This window comes from Chiloscyllium punctatum, chromosome 14 (genome assembly GCF_047496795.1).
Source record: "Chiloscyllium punctatum isolate Juve2018m chromosome 14, sChiPun1.3, whole genome shotgun sequence".
Lineage (NCBI taxonomy): Eukaryota > Metazoa > Chordata > Chondrichthyes > Orectolobiformes > Hemiscylliidae > Chiloscyllium > Chiloscyllium punctatum.
In genome coordinates, this window is record NC_092752.1 from 32,747,246 (window position 1) to 32,770,131 (window position 22,886).

At 42.3% G+C, this 22,886-nt stretch overlaps 1 protein-coding gene across 1 annotated transcript in view; it reads right to left on the reverse strand.

Annotated features, from left to right (window-relative positions):
- The window catches only part of LOC140485473 (ADP/ATP translocase 4-like), a 47,052-nt gene that overhangs the window by 13,450 nt on the left and 10,716 nt on the right, over positions 1–22,886 (reverse strand). The window contains exons 2-4 of the mRNA XM_072583678.1: positions 19,069–19,196; positions 18,449–18,566; positions 15,586–15,740 (exon numbers count right to left, since the gene is read on the reverse strand). Of these exons, the coding sequence (XP_072439779.1) occupies positions 15,586–15,740; positions 18,449–18,566; positions 19,069–19,196 (401 nt within the window). The remainder of the gene's footprint in view (positions 1–15,585; positions 15,741–18,448; positions 18,567–19,068; positions 19,197–22,886) is intronic.

Consider the following 22,886-nt stretch of genomic DNA (forward strand, 5'->3'; position numbering starts at 1 on the left):
GAAGGGCAAAAGAGGAAACCAGTTAGCCTAATTTTTTTTTTCTCTTCACATCAAAGGGAGTGCTGTGTGATGAAACTCGTGTTTGTTTTTTTTAGTGAAACTCCTGTTTGTTTTTTCTTTCTTCCACGGTGTGCGTGTGTGCAGGTGTGAGACACAGTGAGAAGCACAAGGTGCACGAATCTTTATTCAATTTCCACCGCCAGGAAGATATGAAAAACACCCAAGTGGCCAGTGACAAGCACTGCCCTTCACATCAAAGGGCAATGCTGTGTGATCAAAACAGTGAAGGGGAGGGTAGGGGCTAAATCAAAATAGAGTTGGACGGGGAAATAATGCACTCCACTCTCTGCGGCGCCCACCTCTCCCTGAATGACTCTAGGGTGTTGGTGGACACCGTGTGCTCCTTCTCCAAGGACACCTGGGCTCTAACGTAACCAGTTAGCCTAATATCTGTGGTGAGCTAATTGCTGGAATCTATAATCAAGGATGGGGTAACTCAACACCTTGAAAATTTTCAGTTAATCAGGGACAGCCAGCATGGATTCATGCCTAACAAATTTTACTGAATTTTTTGAAGAGGTGACTAATGTAGTGGACTGGCGAATGTCTATGGATGTTATTTGTAAGGACTTCCAGAAGGGATGTGATAAAGTCCCATGTAAAAGACTGTTAACAAAAGGTAGAAGTCTACAGAATTGAGGACAAATTACTGACATGGCTGATAAACAAACAGTGTGGTGCTGGAAAAGCACAGCAGGGCAGGCAGTATTCGAGGAGCAGGAGAACCAATGTTTCAGGCATAAGCCCTTCATCAGGAATGAGGCTTATGGGTTGGGGCTGAGAGATAAATGGGAGGGGAGTGGGGCTGGAAGGAGGTAGCTGGGAAAGCGATAGGTGGATGAAGGTGACGGAGAAGGTGATAGGTTAGAGGAGGCAGTGATGGATGGGTCCGGAGGGCAGTGCTGAGTTGGAGGCTTGGGACTGGGATAGGGATAATATAGGGGGAGGGAATTGAGGAAGCTGTTGAAATCCATATTTATCCTGTGTGGTTGCAGGGTCCCAAGGTAGAAAATGAGGTGTTCCTCCTCCAGGCTTTGGGTGGTAGCAGTTCGGCAATGGTGGAGGCCCAGGAATTACATGTCCTTGATTGAGTGAGAGGGGGAGTTGAAGTGTTCAGCCACAGAACGGTAATGTTGGTGGGTGCGGGTGTCTCAGAGATGTTCGCTGAAATGATCCGCAAGAAGGCGTCCTGTTTCCCTGATATGGAGGTGACCACACCAAGTGCAATGGATGTAGTAGATGACATCGGTAGAGGTACAGGTACATTTCTGATGGATGTGGAAGGATCTCTTGGGCCCTTGGACAGAGGTGAGGGGAATGGTGTCAGCGCAGGTTTTCCATTTCCTGCAATGACAGGGAAAGATGCCAGGAGTGGGGTGTGGGCTGGTGGGGGGGAGTGGACCTGATGAGGCAGTCGTGGAAGGAATGGTCTTTTCGGAACCTAATAGGGGTGGGGAGTGAAATATATCTTTGGTGGGAGGGGTCCTTTTGGAGGTGGCGAAGTGGCAGAGGATGAGGTGTTGTATGCAGAGGTTGGTGGGATGGAAGGTGAGGGCCGGGGGGGGGGGGTTCTGTCCTTGTTGCATTGGGAGGGGTGGCGTTCAAGGGTGGTGCGTGAAGTGGAGGAGATGTGCTGGAGGGTATCGTCAAGTTGAAGGCATTGTGCAGGGAAACAAAAATCTTGGTGGAGGTGAAGGGCACAGGTGGTATCTCGAATGTAGGTGGGGAGTTCCTGGACTAAGTAGGAGAGGACGATGTCAAGGTAAGAAGAGATGAGTTCGGTGAGACAGGTACAGGCTGAGACAATGGGTCGACCGGGGCGGTCAGGTTTGTGAATCTTGGGAACAAGGTAGTTGAAGTTGCGATCGTGGAAGAAGGAGGCCATCTGGGACTTTCTGAGGTGGAATCATCCTGGGAACAGATTCGGCAGAGGTGGAGGAATTGGGAACAAGTGATGGCGTTTTTACAGGAGGTAGGGTGGGAGGAGGTGTAGTCTATGTATCTGTGGGGGTCGGTAGGCTTGTAGTACATGTTTGTGGTTAGTCGGTCTCCGAGACGGTGATGGAGAGGTCCAGGAAGGTGAGTGAGGTTGCTGTGATAGTCCAGTTGAATTTGAGGTTGGGGTGGAAGGTGTTGGTCGAGTTGTTGAACTATTCACCCTCCTGATGGAAGCACGAGGCAGAGCTGATAGTCATTGATATAGTGGAGGAACAGGTGGAGGGTCATGCCGACGTAACTGCGGAAGCTGGACTTTTTCATATATCTGGCAACAGGCAAACATAGCTGGGTCCCATGCGGTACCTCGACAGGACAGTGTCAAGGTAGGAAGAGATGAGTTTAGTGGAACAGGTGCAGGCTGAGACAATGGGTTGACCGGGGCAGTCAGGTTTGTGAATCTTAGGAAGGAGGTAGAATCAGGCAGTCCAGGATTCACAGTTAAGAGGTTGACATCAGTGATGTCAGCAGCCAAGTACCCAACAGTAACGTTGCCCTCGCTGCCTGTGACGCCACTTCCGCCCCCATTAACAGAGCCATAAACACAATTTCAACCCTCTTTGTAGGCATCATTTCCTTTGGTGACATCACTACGGACACTATAACCATGCCCACTCAAGCAACTGTCTCCGCCCCCACCTAAAACTCCAGCCCCACTCCAGGTCCTAGCTCCCATCCTGCCATGTCTTCACCATTCCCCCAGACCTCCTTCTCACGGAGGATGAACATTTAGTCCTAAGTAAAGGCCTCACCTTTATCTGTCTACAGTCCCAGATTATTGAGTTCCACACACACTGCGACCTTGAACATTTCTTCCTCCACCTCCATGCCTACCTTTTTATCCAAGACACCACCCACCGAATGAGGACCCCTTCCCCCGCCTCCAACACGACCAATCCACCTGGACACCCCATGCTGGTATGTTGCCCCGCCCTTGATCTCTTCATTTCAAACTGCCGCCATGACATCAACCACTTCAACCTGTCCATCCCCCTCACCCACTCTAACCTCTTGCCCTCACAACGCGCAGCCCTCCACTCTCTCCGCTCCAACCCCAACCTCACCATCAAACCCACAGACAAGTGAGGTGCTGTGGTAGTGTGGTGCATCAACCTCTACACTGCTGGAAGCCAGACGACAACTTGCAGACACCTCCTCCTACTGACCCCCCCCTTGATCACGACCTCACCTCCCATCACCAAACTATCATCTCCCAGGCCATCCACAACCTCATTACCTCTGGGCATCTCACATCCATAGCCTCCAACCTCATTTTCCATGAACCCTGCACTGTCCGATTCTACCTCCTTCCCAAGATTCACAAACCTGACCGCCCCGGTCAATCCATTGTCTCAGCCTGCACCTGTCCCACCAAACTCATCTCTTCCTACCTTGACACCGTCCTCTCACATTTAGTCCAGGAACTCCTCACCTACATTCGAGACACCACCCATACCCTTCACCTCCACCAAGATTTTGTTTCCCTGCACGCCTCATCTTCACCATGGGCATGCCGTCGGTCTCCAAGCTCTCAGTTTCTTCCTCTCACACTGTCCCAATCAGTACCCTTCCACCGCCACACTCATCTGCATGGCTGAACTGGTTCTCACCCTCAACAAATTCTCCTTCCAATTCTCCCACTTCCTCCAAAGGGGTAGCCATGGGCACACACATGGGACCAAGCTATGCCTGCCTGTTTGTCGGATACGTGGAACAACTCATCTTCCGCTGTTACAATGGCACCACCCCCCACCTGTTCCTCCGCTACATCGATGACTGTATTGGCGCCGGCTCGTGCTCCCACAAGGAGGTTGAACAGTTCATCAACTTTACCAACATCTTCCACCCTGACCTCAAATTAACCTGGAACATCTTGGCAACCTCCCTCTCCTTCCTGGACCTCTCCATCACTGTCTCTGGCGACCGACTAACCACACATCTACTACAAGCCCACCAACTCTCACAGTTACCTAGACTACACCTCCTCCCACCCTACCTCCTGTAAAAACACCATCCCTTATTCCCAAATCCTCCGCCTCTGCCGTATCTGTTCCCAGGATGACAATCCCACCTCAAAGTTCCAGATGGCCTCCTCTTTCCATGATCGCAATATCCCTTCACACCAGGTTGACAATACCCTCCAGCGCATCTCCTCCACTTCATGCACCACTACCTTTGAACCCCACCCCTCCAAAGCAACAACAACAGAACCTCCTTGGTCCTCACGTTCCACCCCACCAACCTCGGCATGCAACGTATCACCCTCCGCCACCTACAAACAGACCCCATCACTGAAGATTTATTTCCCTCCACACGCCTATCAGCGTTCTAAAAAGACCATTCCTTCCGTGACTCCCTCGTCAGGTCATTGCTGCCCCACCAGCCCACACCCCACTCCTGGCACCTTTCCCTGCCGCTGCAGGAAGTGCACAACCTGTGCCCACACCACTCCACTCACCTCCGTCCAAGGCCCCAAGGGATCCTTCCACATCCATCAGAAATTCACCTGTACCTCTACCAAAGTCATCTACTGCATCCATTGCACCCGGTGTAGTCACCTCTACATTGGGAAGACAGGACACCTTCTTGTGGATTGTTTCAGAGAATGTCTCTGGGACACCCACACACACCAACCCCACTGCCCCGTGGCTGAACACTTCAACTCCCATTCTGTCAAGGACATGCATGACCTGGGCCTCCTCCACCGCCAAAATATTACGACCCGATGCCTGGAGGAGAAATGCCTCCTATTCCGCCTTAGGACCCTGCAACCACACCAGATAAATGTGGATTTCGACAGCTTCCTCATTTCTCCTCCCCCTACATTACCCCAGTCCCAATCCTCTAACTTGGCACCGCCCTCCAGACCCATCTATCACTGGCCCCTCTATCACCTTCTCCCTCACCTTTATCCATGTATCGCTTTCCGAGCTATCTCCCCACAATCTCACTCCTCCTCCCATTTCTCTCTCAGCCCTGACCCACAAGCCTCATTCCAGATAAAGGGCTTATGCCTGAAACGTCGATTCTCCTGCTCCTCAGATGCTGCCTGACCTGCTGTGCTTTTCCAGCACCACACTCTGGACTCTCAATTTCCAGCATCTGTAGTCCTCACTTTCTCCTTGGCAGGATGTGACCAGTAGTGTCCCACAAGGATCTGTGTTAGGGCCTCAATTATTCATATTATTTATTAATTAATTGGATAATGGCATGGAAAGTCAAGATATACAAAATGCTAAAGACACATAGTTAGGCGGCCCAGTAGACAGTGGAGAAAATAGCATAAAATTGCAAAGGGATATTGATAGGCAAGTGAATGGGCAAAATTGTGGCGGATGGAGTTCAATGTAAGCAAATCTGAGGTTATCAATTTTGGAGCGAGAAAGGATAGATCAGGATACTTTCTAGATGACATGAAGTTAAATACAGTGGATGTCCAAGAGACTTGAGGGTTCGGGGCATACATCTGTAAAATGTTATAACAGGTGCAGAAATTAACTAAGAAAGCTAATGGAATGCTGGCCTTTACTTTGAGAGGACTGGAGCACAAGGATACAGAAGTTTTTTTGATTAGATTAGATTACCTACAGTATGGAAACAGGCTCTTCGGCCCAACAAGTCCACACCGCCCCTCTGAAAAGTAACCCACCCAGACCCTCCCTACCCTATATTTACCACTGACTAATGCACCTCACACTATGGGCAATTTAGCACAGCCAATTCACCTGACCTGCACATTTTTGCACTGTGGGAGGAAACTGGAGCACCTGGAGGAAACCCACGCAGACATGGAGAGAATGTGCAAACTCCACACAGTCACCCGAGGTGGGAATTGAACCCAGGTCCCTGGTGCAGTGAACCACCGTGCTGCCCCGGTTGCAGACTCTTTAGATATTTTGAAGACCGATCATAAGACCATAAGAAATAGGAGCAGGAGTAAGCCATGTAGCTCCTAGAACCTGCTTCATCATTCAATCTGATCATCATCCAAAATTCATCAGATCCACAGCATCAAATTCCCTGCACTTTCCCAGTGTCCTTGATTCCCCTCCTAATCAACATTCAAACTATCCCAGCCTTGAATATAGACAAGGATTCTGCCTCTCTGTGATACGGAGTTCCAAAGACTCTCAACCCTTTGAATGAAGCAATCCTACCCCACCTCAGTCTTCAACTGGCACCTCTTTATTCTGAGACTGTATTGTCTGGTCCTAGAATCTCCGATGAGGGGAAGCATCCTCTCAGCATATGCCCTGTCAAGCCCCTTAAGGATCCCCTGTTTCAATGAGGTCACCTCTTATTCTGCTAAACGCCAGTGAGTAGAGCCCCAACTTGTTTAGCCTTTGCTCATAAGACAATTCCTCCATACCAGGAACAAAACTAGAAGTTGCTGGAAAAGTTCAGCAGGTCTGGCAGCATCGGTCCAGTTATGCTGCAGTTATACAAAATCCTGGTTAGATCCCACTTGGAGTACTGTGAGCAGATCTGGGGGCACACCTCAGGAAGACTATATTGGCTTTCGAGGAGTACAATGTAGGTTTACAAGGATGATAGTTGGACTTCAGTGGTTAAGTTATGAGGAGAAATGTTTTCCCTGGAATTTAGAAAGTTAAGTGGTGACCTGATGAAAGTCTTCAAAGTATTAACAGGAAAATGCAGAGTACATAAAAATAAACTTATTTTCACTGGTTGGGGATTTTAGAATCAGGGGGCCAGACATTCAGGAAAGATGTTACGAAGAACATCCACACACAAAAGAATGGAAAATAAAATATTTGGAACACTCTTCCACAAATAGTAGTGGATGCTGGATCAGATGTTAATTTTAAATCTGAAATAGAGGAATTTTCTTAACCAAAGAATTTAAGGGAAATAGGTCACAGATCGAATGAATGACTCAAAGGAGAGAATGACCTACTCTTGTTCCCATAAACTTAAAGAGCAAGCATATAATTATGCAAAGACAAGTGACTGGTCAGAAAACTGGACAGAATATTAAAAAAGCAAAGGAAGGCCAAAAAATATGGACAGAAAAATTAATGTATGTGCATAGCTAGTTTGAAATATAAACAATGGTAAGAATCTCTATTTAGAAAGAATTAAAGTGAGTGTTAGTCCCATAGGAAGCATGACTGGAGAATTAATGGAAAATAAGGAATTGGTAGACAAATTGTACATGTGTTTTACAATGATCTTCACTGTAGATGATACAACCAAAATCCCAGAAACAGCGATAAAACAGGAAATGAAAGGCAAGGAGGAATTCAGGAAAATCATAATCGTCAGATATTTTATGAAAGGGGAAATCATGTTTGACCAAGCTATAAGTTCTTACACATTCTGTGTAAAAAAAGGGAAACCGGTCGATATACTGCACTTAGATTTCCAGAAGATGTTAATAAAGTGCCACATTAAGCATTAGTGGGGAAAATAAAAGCACATGCTATAGAATATGGCATATCAACATGGACAACAGGCTGGTAAACAAGAAGCAGAAAGTAAACATAAACTGATCTTTGTAGGTTAGCAAGATGTAACAAGTGGTGTGCTATAGGAATCGGTGCTGGAATCTGTTTACAAATTATGTAAATGACTAGGATCATATGGTTGTATGGTTGTCAAGTTTGCTGAATTGGTATGAAGTTGGATATGCAGAGGACATAAGAAGGTTAATTCAGTAGTCAAAGATGTGGAAAATTGGAGCACAGCGTAGGAAAATGTGGAACTATCTATATTGGCAGAAGGAATAAACAAAAAGGAGCATATTATCACATGGTGAGAAATTGCAGAGGTCTGAGGTTGCAGAGAAGTCTTGATGTCCTAGTGCATGAATGTCAAAAGTTTAGTATGCATGTACAGTAAATCATTAGGAAATCTAACAAAAGGTTATCATTATTTGGGAGTGGATTACATAGACAAATTCAGATAAACATGGCACGGAGTATTGTATACAGAATTTGGCACTTTATTTAAGGAAGGATGCAAATGCATTGGAAGTAATACATAACTTCACAGACTACAGAACAACCTAGATTGTCCGAACAAGATGGCTGGGGAGTATTTTGATTGGATAACTGATTGTTCGGATAACTAATCAGGGTTCCTGTGGCAGCAGCAATACCAGGAAAAGGGTCCCTGTGCCAGCGGCAATAGCAGGAACAGGGTCCCTGTGGTGACCCTGTTCCTGCTCCTGCCGCCAGCCCATGCTGTCCGCTCTCGCTGTGCTTTTATTTAAATTTAATAAAATTTTTACAGGACCTTGAGATCTTGTTCAGATAATCCAAAATTCGGATAATTGACGTTCGGATAACTGAGGTTGTTCTGTAATTGCTAGAATGAATAGATTGTCTTATATAAGAAAGGTTAAATAGTCTCGGCTTGAATTTGCTGGAATTTAGAAAAATACCAACTTAATTGGATCTCGTGTGATCTTGATAGAGTAGACTCTATAACTGAGATAATGTTTCTTCTTTCGGGAGAATCAAGAATTAGGGATCACTGTTTAAAGCAAAGATTAGGCAATTTCTGTTTTCTCAGAAGGTCATGAATCTTTCAAAGTGGTGGAAGCACAGTCCTTGAACATTTTTAAAGCTGATGGTTATAAGGATAGCAAATGTTGGTGGGAACGTAGATTTGAGGTGATAATCAGATCAACCATGATCTTATTAAATGGCAGAGCAAGATTGAGAGGCTCAATACCTTACTCCTCCTCCTTGTTCATATGTTGGTACATAGGTTTCATAGAGTCATACAGCACGGAAGCAGACCATTCCGTCCAACCAGTCCTTGCTGACCATAATCATAAATTCAATTAGTCCTATCTGCCTGTGCTTGGTCCATACCCCTTCAAACATCTCATTCATGTACTTATCCAAATGTCTTTTAAATGCATCCGCCACTTTCTCTGGAAGTGTGTTCCACACATGAACCACACTGTGTAAAAACAAATTACCCCCATGTCTTTTTAAAATCTTTCTACTCTCATCTTAAAAACATGCCCTCTAGTCTTGAAATCCCTCAACCTAGGGAAAAGACACCTGACATTCACTTTGTGTATACCCCAATGATTTTATAAACTTCTATAACGTCACCTCTCAACCTTCTACTCTACAGTGAATAAGTCTCAGCCTATTCAGCCTCTCCTTGTAACTTAAACCCTCCATTCCCAGCAACATTGTGATTAATCTCTTCTGAACCCTCTTCAGCTTACTAATATCCTTCTTATAACAGCGTGGCCAGAATTGGACAAACTCCAGAAGAGGCCTCACCAACATCTTGTACGGCCTCAATGTAACATCCCAGCTCCTTTACTCAAAGGTCTGAACAATGAAGGCAAGCATGCTAAAAGTTTTCTTATTTCCATTTTGGAATTGAAGGTGTATTGTCAATCATGTTAGACATCTTTACATCTGCTGGGGCTTGGATTAACTTGTCTTCTACAATCAAGTGCAATTTAGCTCATTATACACAAATCCCAGTTGTTATAGTAGTAAGGGGAACTATAAGGGGCAGGTGATCATGCAGTTCTTGCCTCTGCTTGCAATTTCCGAGATCTAAGGTTTGGGTTTTATTTTCAAAGCTAAACCAGGTAACCCTTCAATCACTGGAAGTGTGTAGCATCACCACACTCAGTGTGAATCTTTAGCCAACTCCCAACCTCCAGGAGATTGCCCACATCAGACAGAATCTGGCCTCAAGTTTTGCTTGTGGTTCTGTTCAAGGCCATCCAGCAAAGAAGGGAGGCCATTATTCTCCAGAAATGAAAGCAAAAAATAACCCCACAGTTCACCTTAGCCAGTGCCCCTGTTCTTTCTGTAATAAACAGAAATACACACAGCGCTCAATGTAATATAACCAAGGTTCAATATTAGTTTAGTATAACTTTTCCACTTTCAATTCCCTGTCCCTCATTTATTTCTGATATGGCATTTTGGACATATACACAACCTTTAGTGACTTCTGTTAATTGTATTCCCAGAAACCTCTGCTACTCCCTCGTTCATACTTTCTGGGGAATATGCAACTTCCTTATCTCTTTAAAATAAATGTAATACCTCACACTTATCTACGTGAAATTCATTTGACAATTATATGTCCATTAAAGTTTATTCATGCCTTCTAGTCATTTGAAGGATCCAAATGCCCAGCATGTCCTTCTGACTTTTGGTCTGTACCCTTGTACATTACAGCATTTCAAGTGCATAGCCAAACATTTTTTTGAGTGCAATGAGGGTCTCTACCACCTTTCAGATAGCATGTTAATTGTCTTTACCCACTCCAAATGAAAAATAATATGCGTAAGTTAGCAATAAGTGTTTTCCAAAACAACTGACAGACACTTCCACACAAAAAGTCCTCATCCCAGCATATCTTCCAGACTTATGAGGTCACAGTCAATGTGTTTCCATTGCATATTCACAAAGCTGGAAGATTTTAACCAGGCAGTTACTAACCCCTTTTTTTCCACTGAGATCACAATCTCAGGTTTCAACAATTAGCATTGTGAAGATTTGCAGCTCAGGTTGAGGTTTTGGATGCAGGTTTGCTCGATGAGCTGAAAGGTTCATTTCCAGACATTTCTTTACCTTACTAACGTCTTTAGTGGACCTCATGCAAAGCAATGCTGAAAATTCCTGCTTTCTATTTATATGTTTGGGCTTCATGAGGTCCACTGAAGTTGTTACCGTGTAACATCTCAGCTCAGCGAGTGAATCCAAAGTTAGCATTGTATTTATTATAATAGCATCCAATACACATTACCCATAGAAGCTCTTGCAGCTTAAACTAGGGATACCATATTCATTTGCAAGGAATTTACTATGTCAGGAATTTCACATTTTTCTAGCTGAGTATTTCACTGTTGACAGGTTTGAAACTATTTTCTCTTCTTTGCAGCCTCCCTCTTGCTTCCCTCTATTTTGCAGCATCCCTATCTTTCCCAAACTCCTTGTGCTATTCCTCTCTCACCTAACACCCCCATTCCTCCTGGCACCAGTTTCTCTCCTGTGCCCTTTGTAGTTCTCTGTTTCCTGCAGCCTCTGTTTTATCCTCCATGCAGGTTCCCCATCTTGCTCACACTTCTAGCCTCCCAATCTTCTACCCACTTCTTCCACCATCCTCCTTGCATCTTCTACATCAGCACCACGCACCGTGCAGTCTCCCCATATCCCTTACTTCCTTTGCAGCCTTCCTGTCTTCCACCCAACCCCCCTTGTAGCGTCCGTTTGTCCACACCTCCCCCTTTTCATCCTCCAGATCTCATCCCCTTATTCCCTTAGAGAGACTCTTTCCTCTCACTAGAAGGACAAAAAGCCATCTTATCAAACAAGGGATTCCACCACTTGGCCTCGGTAAAGTAATTGTAGGCTCTCAGACTTTGGGTCTGACCTGAGAACCCAGTCCTCCAGTCAAATGCATCCACTTCCCAGACTGGCTGAAAAGATAGGAACAAATTACTGCAGATGCTAGAATCTGTGCTGAAAAAAATGCTGGAAATCACAGCGGGTCAGGCAGTATCCAAGGAGAGAAAGCAAGATAACATTTAGAGTCTAGATGACTCTTCATCAGAGCTCTGACCCACTTGGGGTGATCTCCAGCAATTTTTTTGTTTTCTGGCTTAGGAGATGCAGGCTCCCAGAATCTGGCAGTTGTTTCCCTCAGTGACTATCCAATGGCCAGCCATTACTTCCCTAACTTCTCACTGCTTCTCCAATCACAGAGCTCATCTTAAGAAAGCACACTTTTTTTTACTTTTGAAGGTGACTATTCTCCAATTGTTCACCACTGTGAATGAAATTTCAATTGCATTTTATGGACTTTGGGGATAGATTTCCCTACTATCACTGTGAATTTTGAGTATGGATTAAGAATGTATTTGGCTCAGATAAACTGGAACCAAAGATTAGCAGATGAAACTAAACTGAATGGAGCTTTAAGAAAGAGAGACTTCAAATGTGGTCAAGGTACAGTCCCACAAGGGGGGAAACATTGGGCAAACAAATCCAGAGGTTTCTGTTGCACTCTAATTGAAAAATAGGTGTAAGGATAACCCAACAATTACAGGATAATTTAAATTCAATGGGGGTGGGGGAGGGAGCTCTTAAAAATGATGATATTGTTACTTTGGTAATTAATTAAGGAAAGCCAGTGCAGATTAGTTCGGGCAAATTGTGTTTAACTTACTTGATTTGATAAAGTTAATAGAAGTGTTTGATGAGGATGATGCTTCAATTTGATGCACATGGATTTCCAAAATGAATTTGTTAAAATAGTTGCAGACTTCTGAACCACATTATAGTTCATGCAATCAAAGAGACAGGAACAACAGATACAACATTGGCTAAGTGAGGAAAACAAATAGTAGAGGTCAACAGTTGGCTTACTGATGAGAGGAAATTTATAGTGGAGCTCCAAGAGTTGCTGTTAGGGCTCATGCTCTTCCCTGATATATATTAATGACATAAACCTTGGTATAGAGGCATATTTTCTAATATCCACAGATTTTTAAAACTTGAAAGTATAGTAAACCATTAGGATAATGTAGAACTTCAAGTGGTCATAAGACAGGTTGATGGAATGGACAGAAAAATGACAAATAAAGTTCAGGGCAGAGAAGTACAAAGTGATTCATTTTGGTAGGAAGAACACAGAGACAATAAGATGAAGGGAGTGTTGAAGTAAAGGATCTGGGTGTTTATGTGCATAAATCATCAAAAATAGAAGGACAGGTTGACAGCACAGTTAATAAACATATGGAATCCTTGGTTTTACAAACAAATTAACATGTAATATAAAAGCAGAAAAATTATGTCAATCCTTTACAAAATATGATTTTACATTAACCGGAATACTTTGTCCAATTCTAGGCATTACACTTTATGAAGGATGTGAAGATAACATATTGGGCCCAGAATATGATCCACAGGAATGATTCCAGGGAAGAGGCACTTCAGTTACATTGAAAGATTGAAAACGTTGGGGCTATTCTACTTGGAGAAGGTTAAGAGGAGATTTGTTAGAAGTCTTCGAAGTCATGTGGGTTTTGGGCAAAGCAGATAGGGCAAAAGGATCAAGAACCAGAGAGCGCGGATTTAAACTGTGAAAATGACATTAGAAGACCATTATAGATGTGATGGTCTTGTCTCCATTCATGCAAGAACCCTTCTAGGATATTAAATCGCAATTAAATCTCTGCTCAGCGTCCTGTGTGGCAAAGGAAACAACTCCAGCCTAGCCAATCTTACTAACAGTTAAAATTTGCCACTTCTGGCAACATCCTCAGAAATTTACTCTGTGAGCTCTCTGAAGTGATCACATCCTTCCAGTAATGTGGAGACCTGAACTGTACACAATATTATAATTGTAGCCTAATACACTTACACAGTTCTAGAATAATCTATATTTGTATATTCTAAGCATTAAAGAAAAGCATGCCATATGTTTTCTTAACTAACTTACTAATCTGAGCTGTTTTCTGCATTTTGGGAAAGCAAATCTTAGCAGGACTTATACACTTAATGGTAAGGTCCTAGGGAGTGTTGCTGAACAAAGAGACCTTGGAGTGCAGGTTCATAGCTCCTTGAAAGTGGAGTTGCAGATAGATAGGATAGTGAAGAAGGCTTTTGGTATGCTTTCCTTTATTGGTCAGAGTATTGAGTACAGGAGTTGGGAGGTCATGTTGTGGCTGTACAGGACATTGGTTAGGCCACTGTTGGAATATTGCGGTCAATTCTGGTCTCCTTCCTCGCGGAAAGATGTTGTGAAACTTGAAAGGGTTCAGAAAAGATTTACAAGGATGTTGCCAGGGTTGGAGGATTTGAGCTATAGGGAGAGGCTGAACGGGCTGGGGCTGTTTTCCCTGGAGCGTTGGAGGCTGAGGGGAGACCTTTTAGAGGTTTACAAAATTATGAGGGACATGGATAGGATAAGTAGACAAAGTCTTTTCCCTGGGGTCAGGGAGTCCAGAACTAGAGGGCATAGGTTTAGGGCGAGAGGGGAAAGATATAAAAGAGACCTAAGGGCCAACCTTTTCACACAGAGGATACGTGTATGGAGCGAGCTGCCAGAGGATGTGGTAGAGACTGGTACAATTGCAACATTTAAGAGGCATTTGGATGGGTATATGAATAGGAAGGGTTTGGAGGGATATGGGCCAGGTGCTGGCAGGTGGGACTAGATTGGGTTGGAATATCTGGTCGGCATGGACAGATTGGACCGAAGGGTCTGTTTCCATGCTGTACATCTCTATGACTCTATGAATCATAGAACAAAGAACATTACAGCGCAGTACAGGCCCTTCGGCCCTTGATGTTGTGCGACCTGTGAAACCAATCTGAAGCCCATCTGAATGCTACACTATTCCATTTTCATCCATATGTCTATCCAATGACTCAGTTGACATACACTCCCTATTCCAAAGTTTTTCTCAGAGTGTCATGAAATGGCTTTTGCTTACATATTTCAAAATTTTCTTGTCCCAGAGGTACCTAGTTGAATTAGTAAGGGGGTTACATTACTAAGGGGAAGAGCTTGGATTAGAAGATCAATATATGTAGCCTGCTTAGGTGGAGCTATGAAACAGCAAGGGGCTACAGACACTGGTTGGAATTATTTATGGACTGCTAAATACTAGTAGTACTGGGGAGGTATAATCCTTGCCTTTGTGCCCTCCCCAATTGTATGAACATACACATTTGCAGCTTGAATATCAATTTTGCTTTTCTATGCACCTGAGCAGACTACTGTCATTGACAGTGCACAGATTTCTTTCTCACCATCAACCAGAGTCAATTTTTGAAATATCTGTCAACCTCTTAAATATGGGAGACATTAAGCTAAATTCATTAATACATTTCATGAAAAATTGGATCCCATTGGCTTTTACATATATGATGAGAAGTGTTATGTCAAAAATTATTTGTCAAAATTCTAGCTAAAATCTCTGAAAACTACATTAAAAAGTGTTAAACTCATTGAATCTCCAGGCAACTTTCTCAGACAAAACCTAGAAGACATTAATAGTATGCCACTTTCCTGCTCTGTTAATTTTCTCAAAGAATTCAATGAAATCGATCAAACAAAACTTTCTGAAATTCATTTGGTGTTGAACAGGAATGTATTTTCCAGCACTTTTAAAATAGTAGAAACACACTTCTGTCATCTCCTGATTAATACCATGCCTCCCAGTAATACTAATATTTAATGGTCCATAAATAAGTCCAATTAATGTCTACTGCCCCTTGCTGTTTCATAGCTCCACCTATGAGACTACACACATTGCTCTTCTAATCCAAAATCCTCCCCTCAGTATTGTAACTCCTTTACCAATTCACCCAAATATCTCTGGGACGAGAAGATTTTGAAATATGTAAGTGAAATATATATACATATATATAGTTACAATAAAGAAGATTTAAAATATTTAAATGCCAAAAAAACAGAACTATTAATCGGAAAATGCACCATATATTCTTAATAAGTAAGCATATAATTTTTCACACATTTACATCAGAAATACTTATAAAACATTACTTTGATTGTGTCATAGCAGCCGAAATAGGAAGCTCGATATACAATGATGCCATTCACTGAAACACCAAATCCCTGATAAAGTCCCCTGGGTCCATCCCGCTTCGCAACTTTTGTGATGCAATCAGTGAGACCGGTAAATTGCCGCTCCTCAGGACCTATAGTTTAAAAATATGTTTGATTACATTAAAAGACATTTAAACTACAACTTAAGTTTCTTTGAACAACTCAGTTGGTAATTGCAAATGTGAAAGATATTGGACTAGTCTTCTGTGGTTGTACATCAATAATTACATTAATTATGTAAAGTTGGTTCAGTTGGCTGTACTCTCATGAGTCAGATTTTAAACTCTACTCCAGGACGTAGAGCACATGGTTTAGGCTGCAACTTTCATCTATCAGTAAAGCAATGCTACGTTGTTGCAGGTGCCACTATTTGCAGGTGAAGTGTTAAACACAGTCCCTTGCCTGCCAGTTTAGCTGGTTTCTGATACACAAATCCTAACAAAACTATCAAGTGGCAGAGTGGGGCTCATCATGAACAATCTATTCCCCTAATACTTCCTTGTCCTTTGAGCACATCAACACATTCTGCCACTCTTATTTTCTCTACTTACTTCAATGGGATAAGATGAAGACTGTCCACAGAAAATTGGACAAATCTGTTCATGGGGAAAATGACAGAAGACTAGAGGTAAAATATGCAACTGATATAAAACGCTGTTTATATTCCAAGGGACATGTGGCTTTTCTTTCCGAAAAAAATAGCCCATCATAGAGTGATAGAGACGTACAGCATGGAAACAGACCCTTCGGTCCAACTTGTCCATGCTGACCAGATATCCCAACCCAATCTAGTCCCACCTGCCAGCACCCGGCCCATATCCCTCCAAACCCTTCCTATTCATATACCCATCCAGATACCTCTTAAATGTTGCAATTGGACTAGCCTCCACCACTTCCTCTGGCAGCTCATTCCATACACGTACCACTCTCTGCGTGAAAAAGTTGCCCTTAGGTCTCTTTTATATATTTCCCCTCTCATCCTAAACCTATGCCCTCTAGTTCTGGACTCCCCAACACCAGTGAAAAGACTTTGTCCATTTATCCATGCCCCTCATGATTTTATCAACCTCTATAAGGTCACCTCTCTGCCTCCGACGCTCCAGGGAAAACAGCCCTAGCCTATTCATCCTCTCCCTATAGCTCAAGTCCTCCAACCTTGGCAACATCCTTGTAAATCTTTTCTGAACCCTTTCAAGTTTCACAACATTTTTCCGATAGGAAGGAGACCAGTCACAGACAATTGAAGAGATACGAGGCAATGTGGGCTGGATTTTATGCAACCCAGAACTGTAGGCACCATGGTGGCGCGGTCAATTTAAATTGAGGAGAAACCCTGCATCAGTTTCCTATCTGCAGGAAATCTTCATTGATCAAACTGGAGGGTGAAAAGGATTGACCCGGAATTCCTGGTGTTGGTGCTAGCATGTTAGTAAGGCTCAGTGGTCTAAATGACATCCATTATTTCTGTGCCACTGCAATTTAGTGGTACTTGGAGCCTAAAATGGAGGCCATCATTGCTGCCAGCAAAACAGAAAAGGCAGAACAAAGTCAGACCTTTCCTACTGGACTTGACGACATCTTCAACTGCAGCAAAGTCAGAAACCTACAATTGCAAAGGGAAAAATACTCCAAATTTGTTTCCAGAAGTTTCTAACCTCCATTTCCTCAGTGGGACAAAAGAAAATCAATAGGTCTACAACTTTTCAAAATTCTATCTTGACAGACTTGAGAATTAATAGTGGCTTCTCAGACTTTTCTAAAAAACAGTATGTGTATCCTCTTCTAATCACCTTTGTTTGTGTTTGTCTATGTTATAGTGGTGCCATTGTGATGATATTGGTGGGTTGAGAATTAAATACTTATCCTTTCCTTTTTCTAAACTTATTTTAAAAAACCTGTCATGTCTATTCTTCAGAATCAGAGTACTAAAAAGGTTAAAACTTCTTCTTTAAAGCACATTTTATTGCAATCAGTTAAGATGGAAAATTGAGGAAACTTTCCTACAACATTTTCTTAGTAAATTCGGCTATTCTGGATTATACAATCTCCTGACTGGGATTGTAACAATCAATTGACCCACACTCCCATTACCTATTTGTTGTGAAAGGTGGGATAGAATTGAATGGTTCTTTTTCTGCCAACATGTATGCGATGAGCTAACTTCTTTGCTGTAAACCCTTGAGTACTTTTATCCTCTCTTTGTCAAAACCATCAAACCATTCCTCCCTTCTGCTTCTGAGCGTTGCTGCTGCATCTCCAATCTCCTTTTCCTCTCCTACGGTCCTGACCGTAATTGTTTTCCAAATCTGTCCACCTGTCATGCAATCCTAGTTTGAACCTTTGCACTCAGGATTTCAGCCATTTTCATTTCTGCTAAATACAGATATTCGCTCTAGCCAGTATTACAAATTAAATCCTGCGATGGAGATCATAGTTCAATGTACTCAATCACACTCATTTAAATATGACGGTTGACCACATCATACTTACTCCCTGAATGCATTTTTTCTGTTGTCCACGTCAATGGATTGTTCTTATTTGATTCTATAAGTATCTGCCTAATCAATCATTCTGCACTAACAACTTTTCTTCCTACTTCCACAGTTACCATCAGAGTCCTCCGAGTATAAACCTTCTGAATCTCAACGTTTTAAATCTATTCCTCGCAGCTTCCCATCCTCTCAAAATGTTGAGTTCTCTTACATTGTTTAAAATTTGAGTTGAATCATGTGGAGAGAGTTCTCACTACATGTGTTGCTGTTTCAGCTAGTGGCTGAAAATTTGATTCCAATTTTCCTACCTTTGCCAATATCAGCAGCTAAGCGCGTTCGTGCAAAATCCAAGGGATATACAAAGCAGAGAGATGTGGCACCCGCAGCTCCTCCAGATGCTAAATTTGCTATGAACCATTTACCAAACTGAAATAGAAAATATTATTGCACTTGTGAATAAATATTTGAACTGGACATCAACATTTTCAGACGATTTTCTCAACAATTGGCATGGCTTATCAACAATGGTATATCCATCTCTCATCTAATCAAGTGTTCAATTCTCTTCTGTTTGCTTCAAATTTTACATCTCTCCAGATTCTAGGTTAAGTATATGGTTTAAAACTTCATTGTAATTAAACAGATAAACCTTCAAGTTTTCAGACTGAATAGAAAAAGGACCAAGGACAAATAGAAATAGAAGACAAAGTTACATAATAGAAAGATACAAGAAAAACAGAAGAATTATTAAAGCTACAAAAGTGTAATGCAGTTTAATATCTATTACTGCCTCTTAATGATTCAGACACAATATATTCCTGGGATAGCATATTCTTTCATGTTAAAATTTATTGCCTCGTTCACCAGAGGGAGTGAGCTTCAACAAAAAAATTAAATGTAACTATTTTATGTATTATTTAAATCATACCTGTTTCTCTTTATCAATTCCTGCCATAAATATTTGCTTGTACTTGTCCTTGAAGGCAAAGTTCAATGCCTGAGTTGGGAAATATCGAATCACATTTGCTAAGTTGCCACGCCAAAAACTGACAAATCCTAAGTAGAGAAAATTTTTGTCAAAGAACTGTCCTCAGACACAGAAAGTGAAAGTATCAGAAAGACTTGCAGTTAGTGAAAAAACAGAATTTAAATATAAATGTTTGCAAAGATTTTGTAGAACTGCGAGAAGTAAAGATTGGAAACAAAAACAGCAATTTCTGGAAAAACTCAAGAGGTTTGGTAGTTTCTGTGGAGAGAAAGCAGAGTTAAATTCAAGGGATTAGATTAGATTAAATTACTTACACTGTGGAAACAGGCCCTTTGGCCCAACAAGTCCACGCTGATGCACAACCCACCCAGAGCCATTCCACTACGTTTATCCCTTCTCTAACACGATGGGCAATTTAGCATGGCCAATTCACCTGACCTGCACATTTTTGGACTGTGGGAGGAAACCGGAGCACCCGGAGGAAACCCACACAGACACGGGGAGAATGTGTAAACTCCACACAGTTGCCTGAGGCTGGAACTGAACCCGGGTCTCTGGCGCTGAGAGGCAGCAGTGCTAACCACTTGATGAAGATGATAACTTTTTTTATCATTAATCGTTAGATCTGGTTGGCCCACAGAACACATTAATAGGAGTTGCACTGCAATTGTAAAACTGTCCTCTATTTTAAGATTATCCTGATGTGATATAAACTGTCTGATTTACACACATTTTTAATTTCATTTAAGTCTGGGTTTGACTTTTGAGTTAACATAGGATTTTTGCATGTCTGACGTTAACTAACTTGCAAGTATTTCTGTAGCCATGGTGATATTTAAAGAAAAACTGATTACAAAGGGCTACTTTTCAAACCTAAAGGGTTTTTGCTTAATTTAGGAGTTTATAACTTATCAAGGTAGACAACTGTACCTCAATAATTCTGTTAGAATTTTCTGGACTAGTTTTTCTTTTAAAGTTTGAGAAAAGTTGAGAGGCTTTTGTTTCAGTTTTATTTTGTTTTAGGCAGTTCTGTGAAGTCTGTATAGGGATTGCAAGTATACAGCCGTATTCTTGAGAAGGGGAGAATATAGTAAACTAGATTACTATTGAGTTAAAGTTAGTGATAAGACCGGAAGAGGTTGGATGAAGCCCTGAAGAGGATCTAAAGCTGAGTTTATTTAAACTCAAATGTATAATAGCTCCAGGTATAAGCTATCATATGCTCCATTCTAGGAATTGAAATTACAGTCATCTTAAGTCTATTGAGATGTTAGAGAAAGGGATCTTGTGAGTAGTCTTCAATGGTTTGTGTACAACCGATGTTGACCTTTTTGTAACTTTAACATAGTAAGTATGGTAAGTTTACAGATGACAACAAAATTGGAGGTGTAGTGGACAGCAAAGAAGGTTACCCCAGAGTACAATGGAATCTTGATCAGGTGGAACAATGGCAAATGGAGTTTAATTTAGATAAACGGGAGGTGCTGCATTTTTGAAAGGCAAATCAGGCGAGGACTTATACACTTAATAGTAAAGGTCCTAGGGAGTGTTGCTGAACAAAGAGACCTAGGAGCGCAGGTTTATGGTTCCTTGAAAGTGGAGTCAAAGGGAGATAGTGAAGAAGTCATTTGGTATGCTTACCTTTATTGGTCAATGCATTGAGTATAGGAGTTGGGAGGTCATGTTGTGACTGTAAGGATTTTGCTTAGACCACTATTGGAATACGAGTGTGTGGTGCTGCAAAAGCACAGCTGGACAGGCAGCATCTGAGCAGCATGAGAATCGAATTTGAGCATAAGCTCTTCATCAGGAATCCAGGATGTTGTCTGACCAGCTGTGCTTTTCCAGTATTACACTCTCAACTCTGATCTCCAGCATCTGCAGTCCTCACTTTCTCCCACTATTGGAATAATGTATGCAATTCTGGTCTCCTTGCCATAAGAAGGATGTTGTGAAACTTGAAAAGGGTTCAGAAAAGATTTACAAGGATGGGGGATTTGAGCTATCGGGAGAGGTCGAATAGGTTGGGGTTATTTTCTCTGGAGCATTGGAACTGAGGGCCAACCTTATAAAATCATGAGAGGCATGGATAGGGTAAATAGACAAGATCTTTTCCCTGGGATGGGGGAGTCCAAAACTATAGGACATAGGTTTAGGGTGAGAGGGGCAAGATTTAAAAGGGACCAAAGGGGCAACCTTTTCACACAGAGGGTGGTACGTGTATGGAATGAGCTGCCAGTGAAAGTGGAGGAGGCTGGTACAATTACAACATTTAAAAGGCATTTGGAGGGGTACATGAGTACGAAGGGTTTCGAGGGATATGGGCCAAATGCTGGCAAATGGGACTAGATTGGTTAAGGATATCTGGTCAGAATGGATGAGTTGGACCGAAGGGTCTGTTTCTGTGCTGCATATCTCTGTGACTCTATGAATGATTTGGGATGAACGAGATTATGCTTTTATTATGTGTTTAAAACTGTTTGAATTTGCATTATCAGCAAATAGATTGTGTTATCAATAAATAAGTTCATTTTATTTGATATTCATTAAGTCTGTTTTATTGTTTAAAAGATCTGCAACATTGCAAGCAAGGAACCCAAACTGAGCCCTGTAGAACGACACTGGAAACAGGTTTCCATTCTCAAAAATATACATTGCCCATTACTCTTTCAAAAACCAAAAGAAGTGTGGATGCTGTAAATCAAAACAAAGTTGCTGGAAAAGCTCAGAAGATCTGGCAGCACCTGTGAAGAGAAAGGGTCACCAGACCTGAAACGTTAACTCTGATTTCTCTTTACAGATCCTGCCGGACCTGTTAAGCTTTTCCAGCAATTTTTGTTGTTGCCCATTACTCTATTTCCTGTCACAGCCAATTCTGGATTCAACTTGCCACATTTCCCTGTATTGCATGGGCTTTTTTTTCCCCCCACACTGTTTGTTTTCGAGTTGATATAAAGTCATAGTCATAGTATTATTATACAGCACGGAAACAGACCCTTCCGTCCATCTTGTCCATCATGACCAAATATCTAAATTAATCTAGTCCCATTTGCCAGCATTTGGCCCATGTCCCTCTAAACCCTTCCTATTCATATACTCATCCACATGCCTTTTAAATGTCATAATTGTACCGGCCTCCCACCACTTCTTCTGGAAGCTTGTTCAATACACCCTCTGCATGAAAAAGTTGCCCCTCAGGTTCCTTTCAATCTTTCCCCTCTCCACCTTAAACCTATGGTGATAGTTTAAATAGCTACAGCCATCTTCTCAGCGTAAAGAAGTCCAAAACTACCTATGCCCCTCATGATTTTATAAACTGCTGTGAAGGTCACTTTTCAGCCTCTAACCTTCCAGAGAAAAACCCTTCAGAAGTGGCCTTATGTCCTGAACAGCTGCAACATGACATCCCAACTCCTACAATCAATGCACAGACCAATAAAGGCAAACGAATCAAACACCTTCTTCACTACCCTGTCTACCTGTAACTCTACCTTCAAAGAACTATGAACCAGCACCCACAGTCTCTTTGTTTGACAACACTCCCAAAGACTCTACCATAAACTGTATAAATCATACCCTGATTTGCCCTACCAAAATGCAACACCTCACATTTATCTAAATTAAACTCCATCTCCCACTCCTCAGCCCAATGGCCCATATGGTCCTGTTGTTATCCAGCGATAACCATCTTTACAATCCATTACAGGGGAACCGCGATTATCCGAAGTCCTTGGGCGGGCAGGTTTTCATTCGGATAA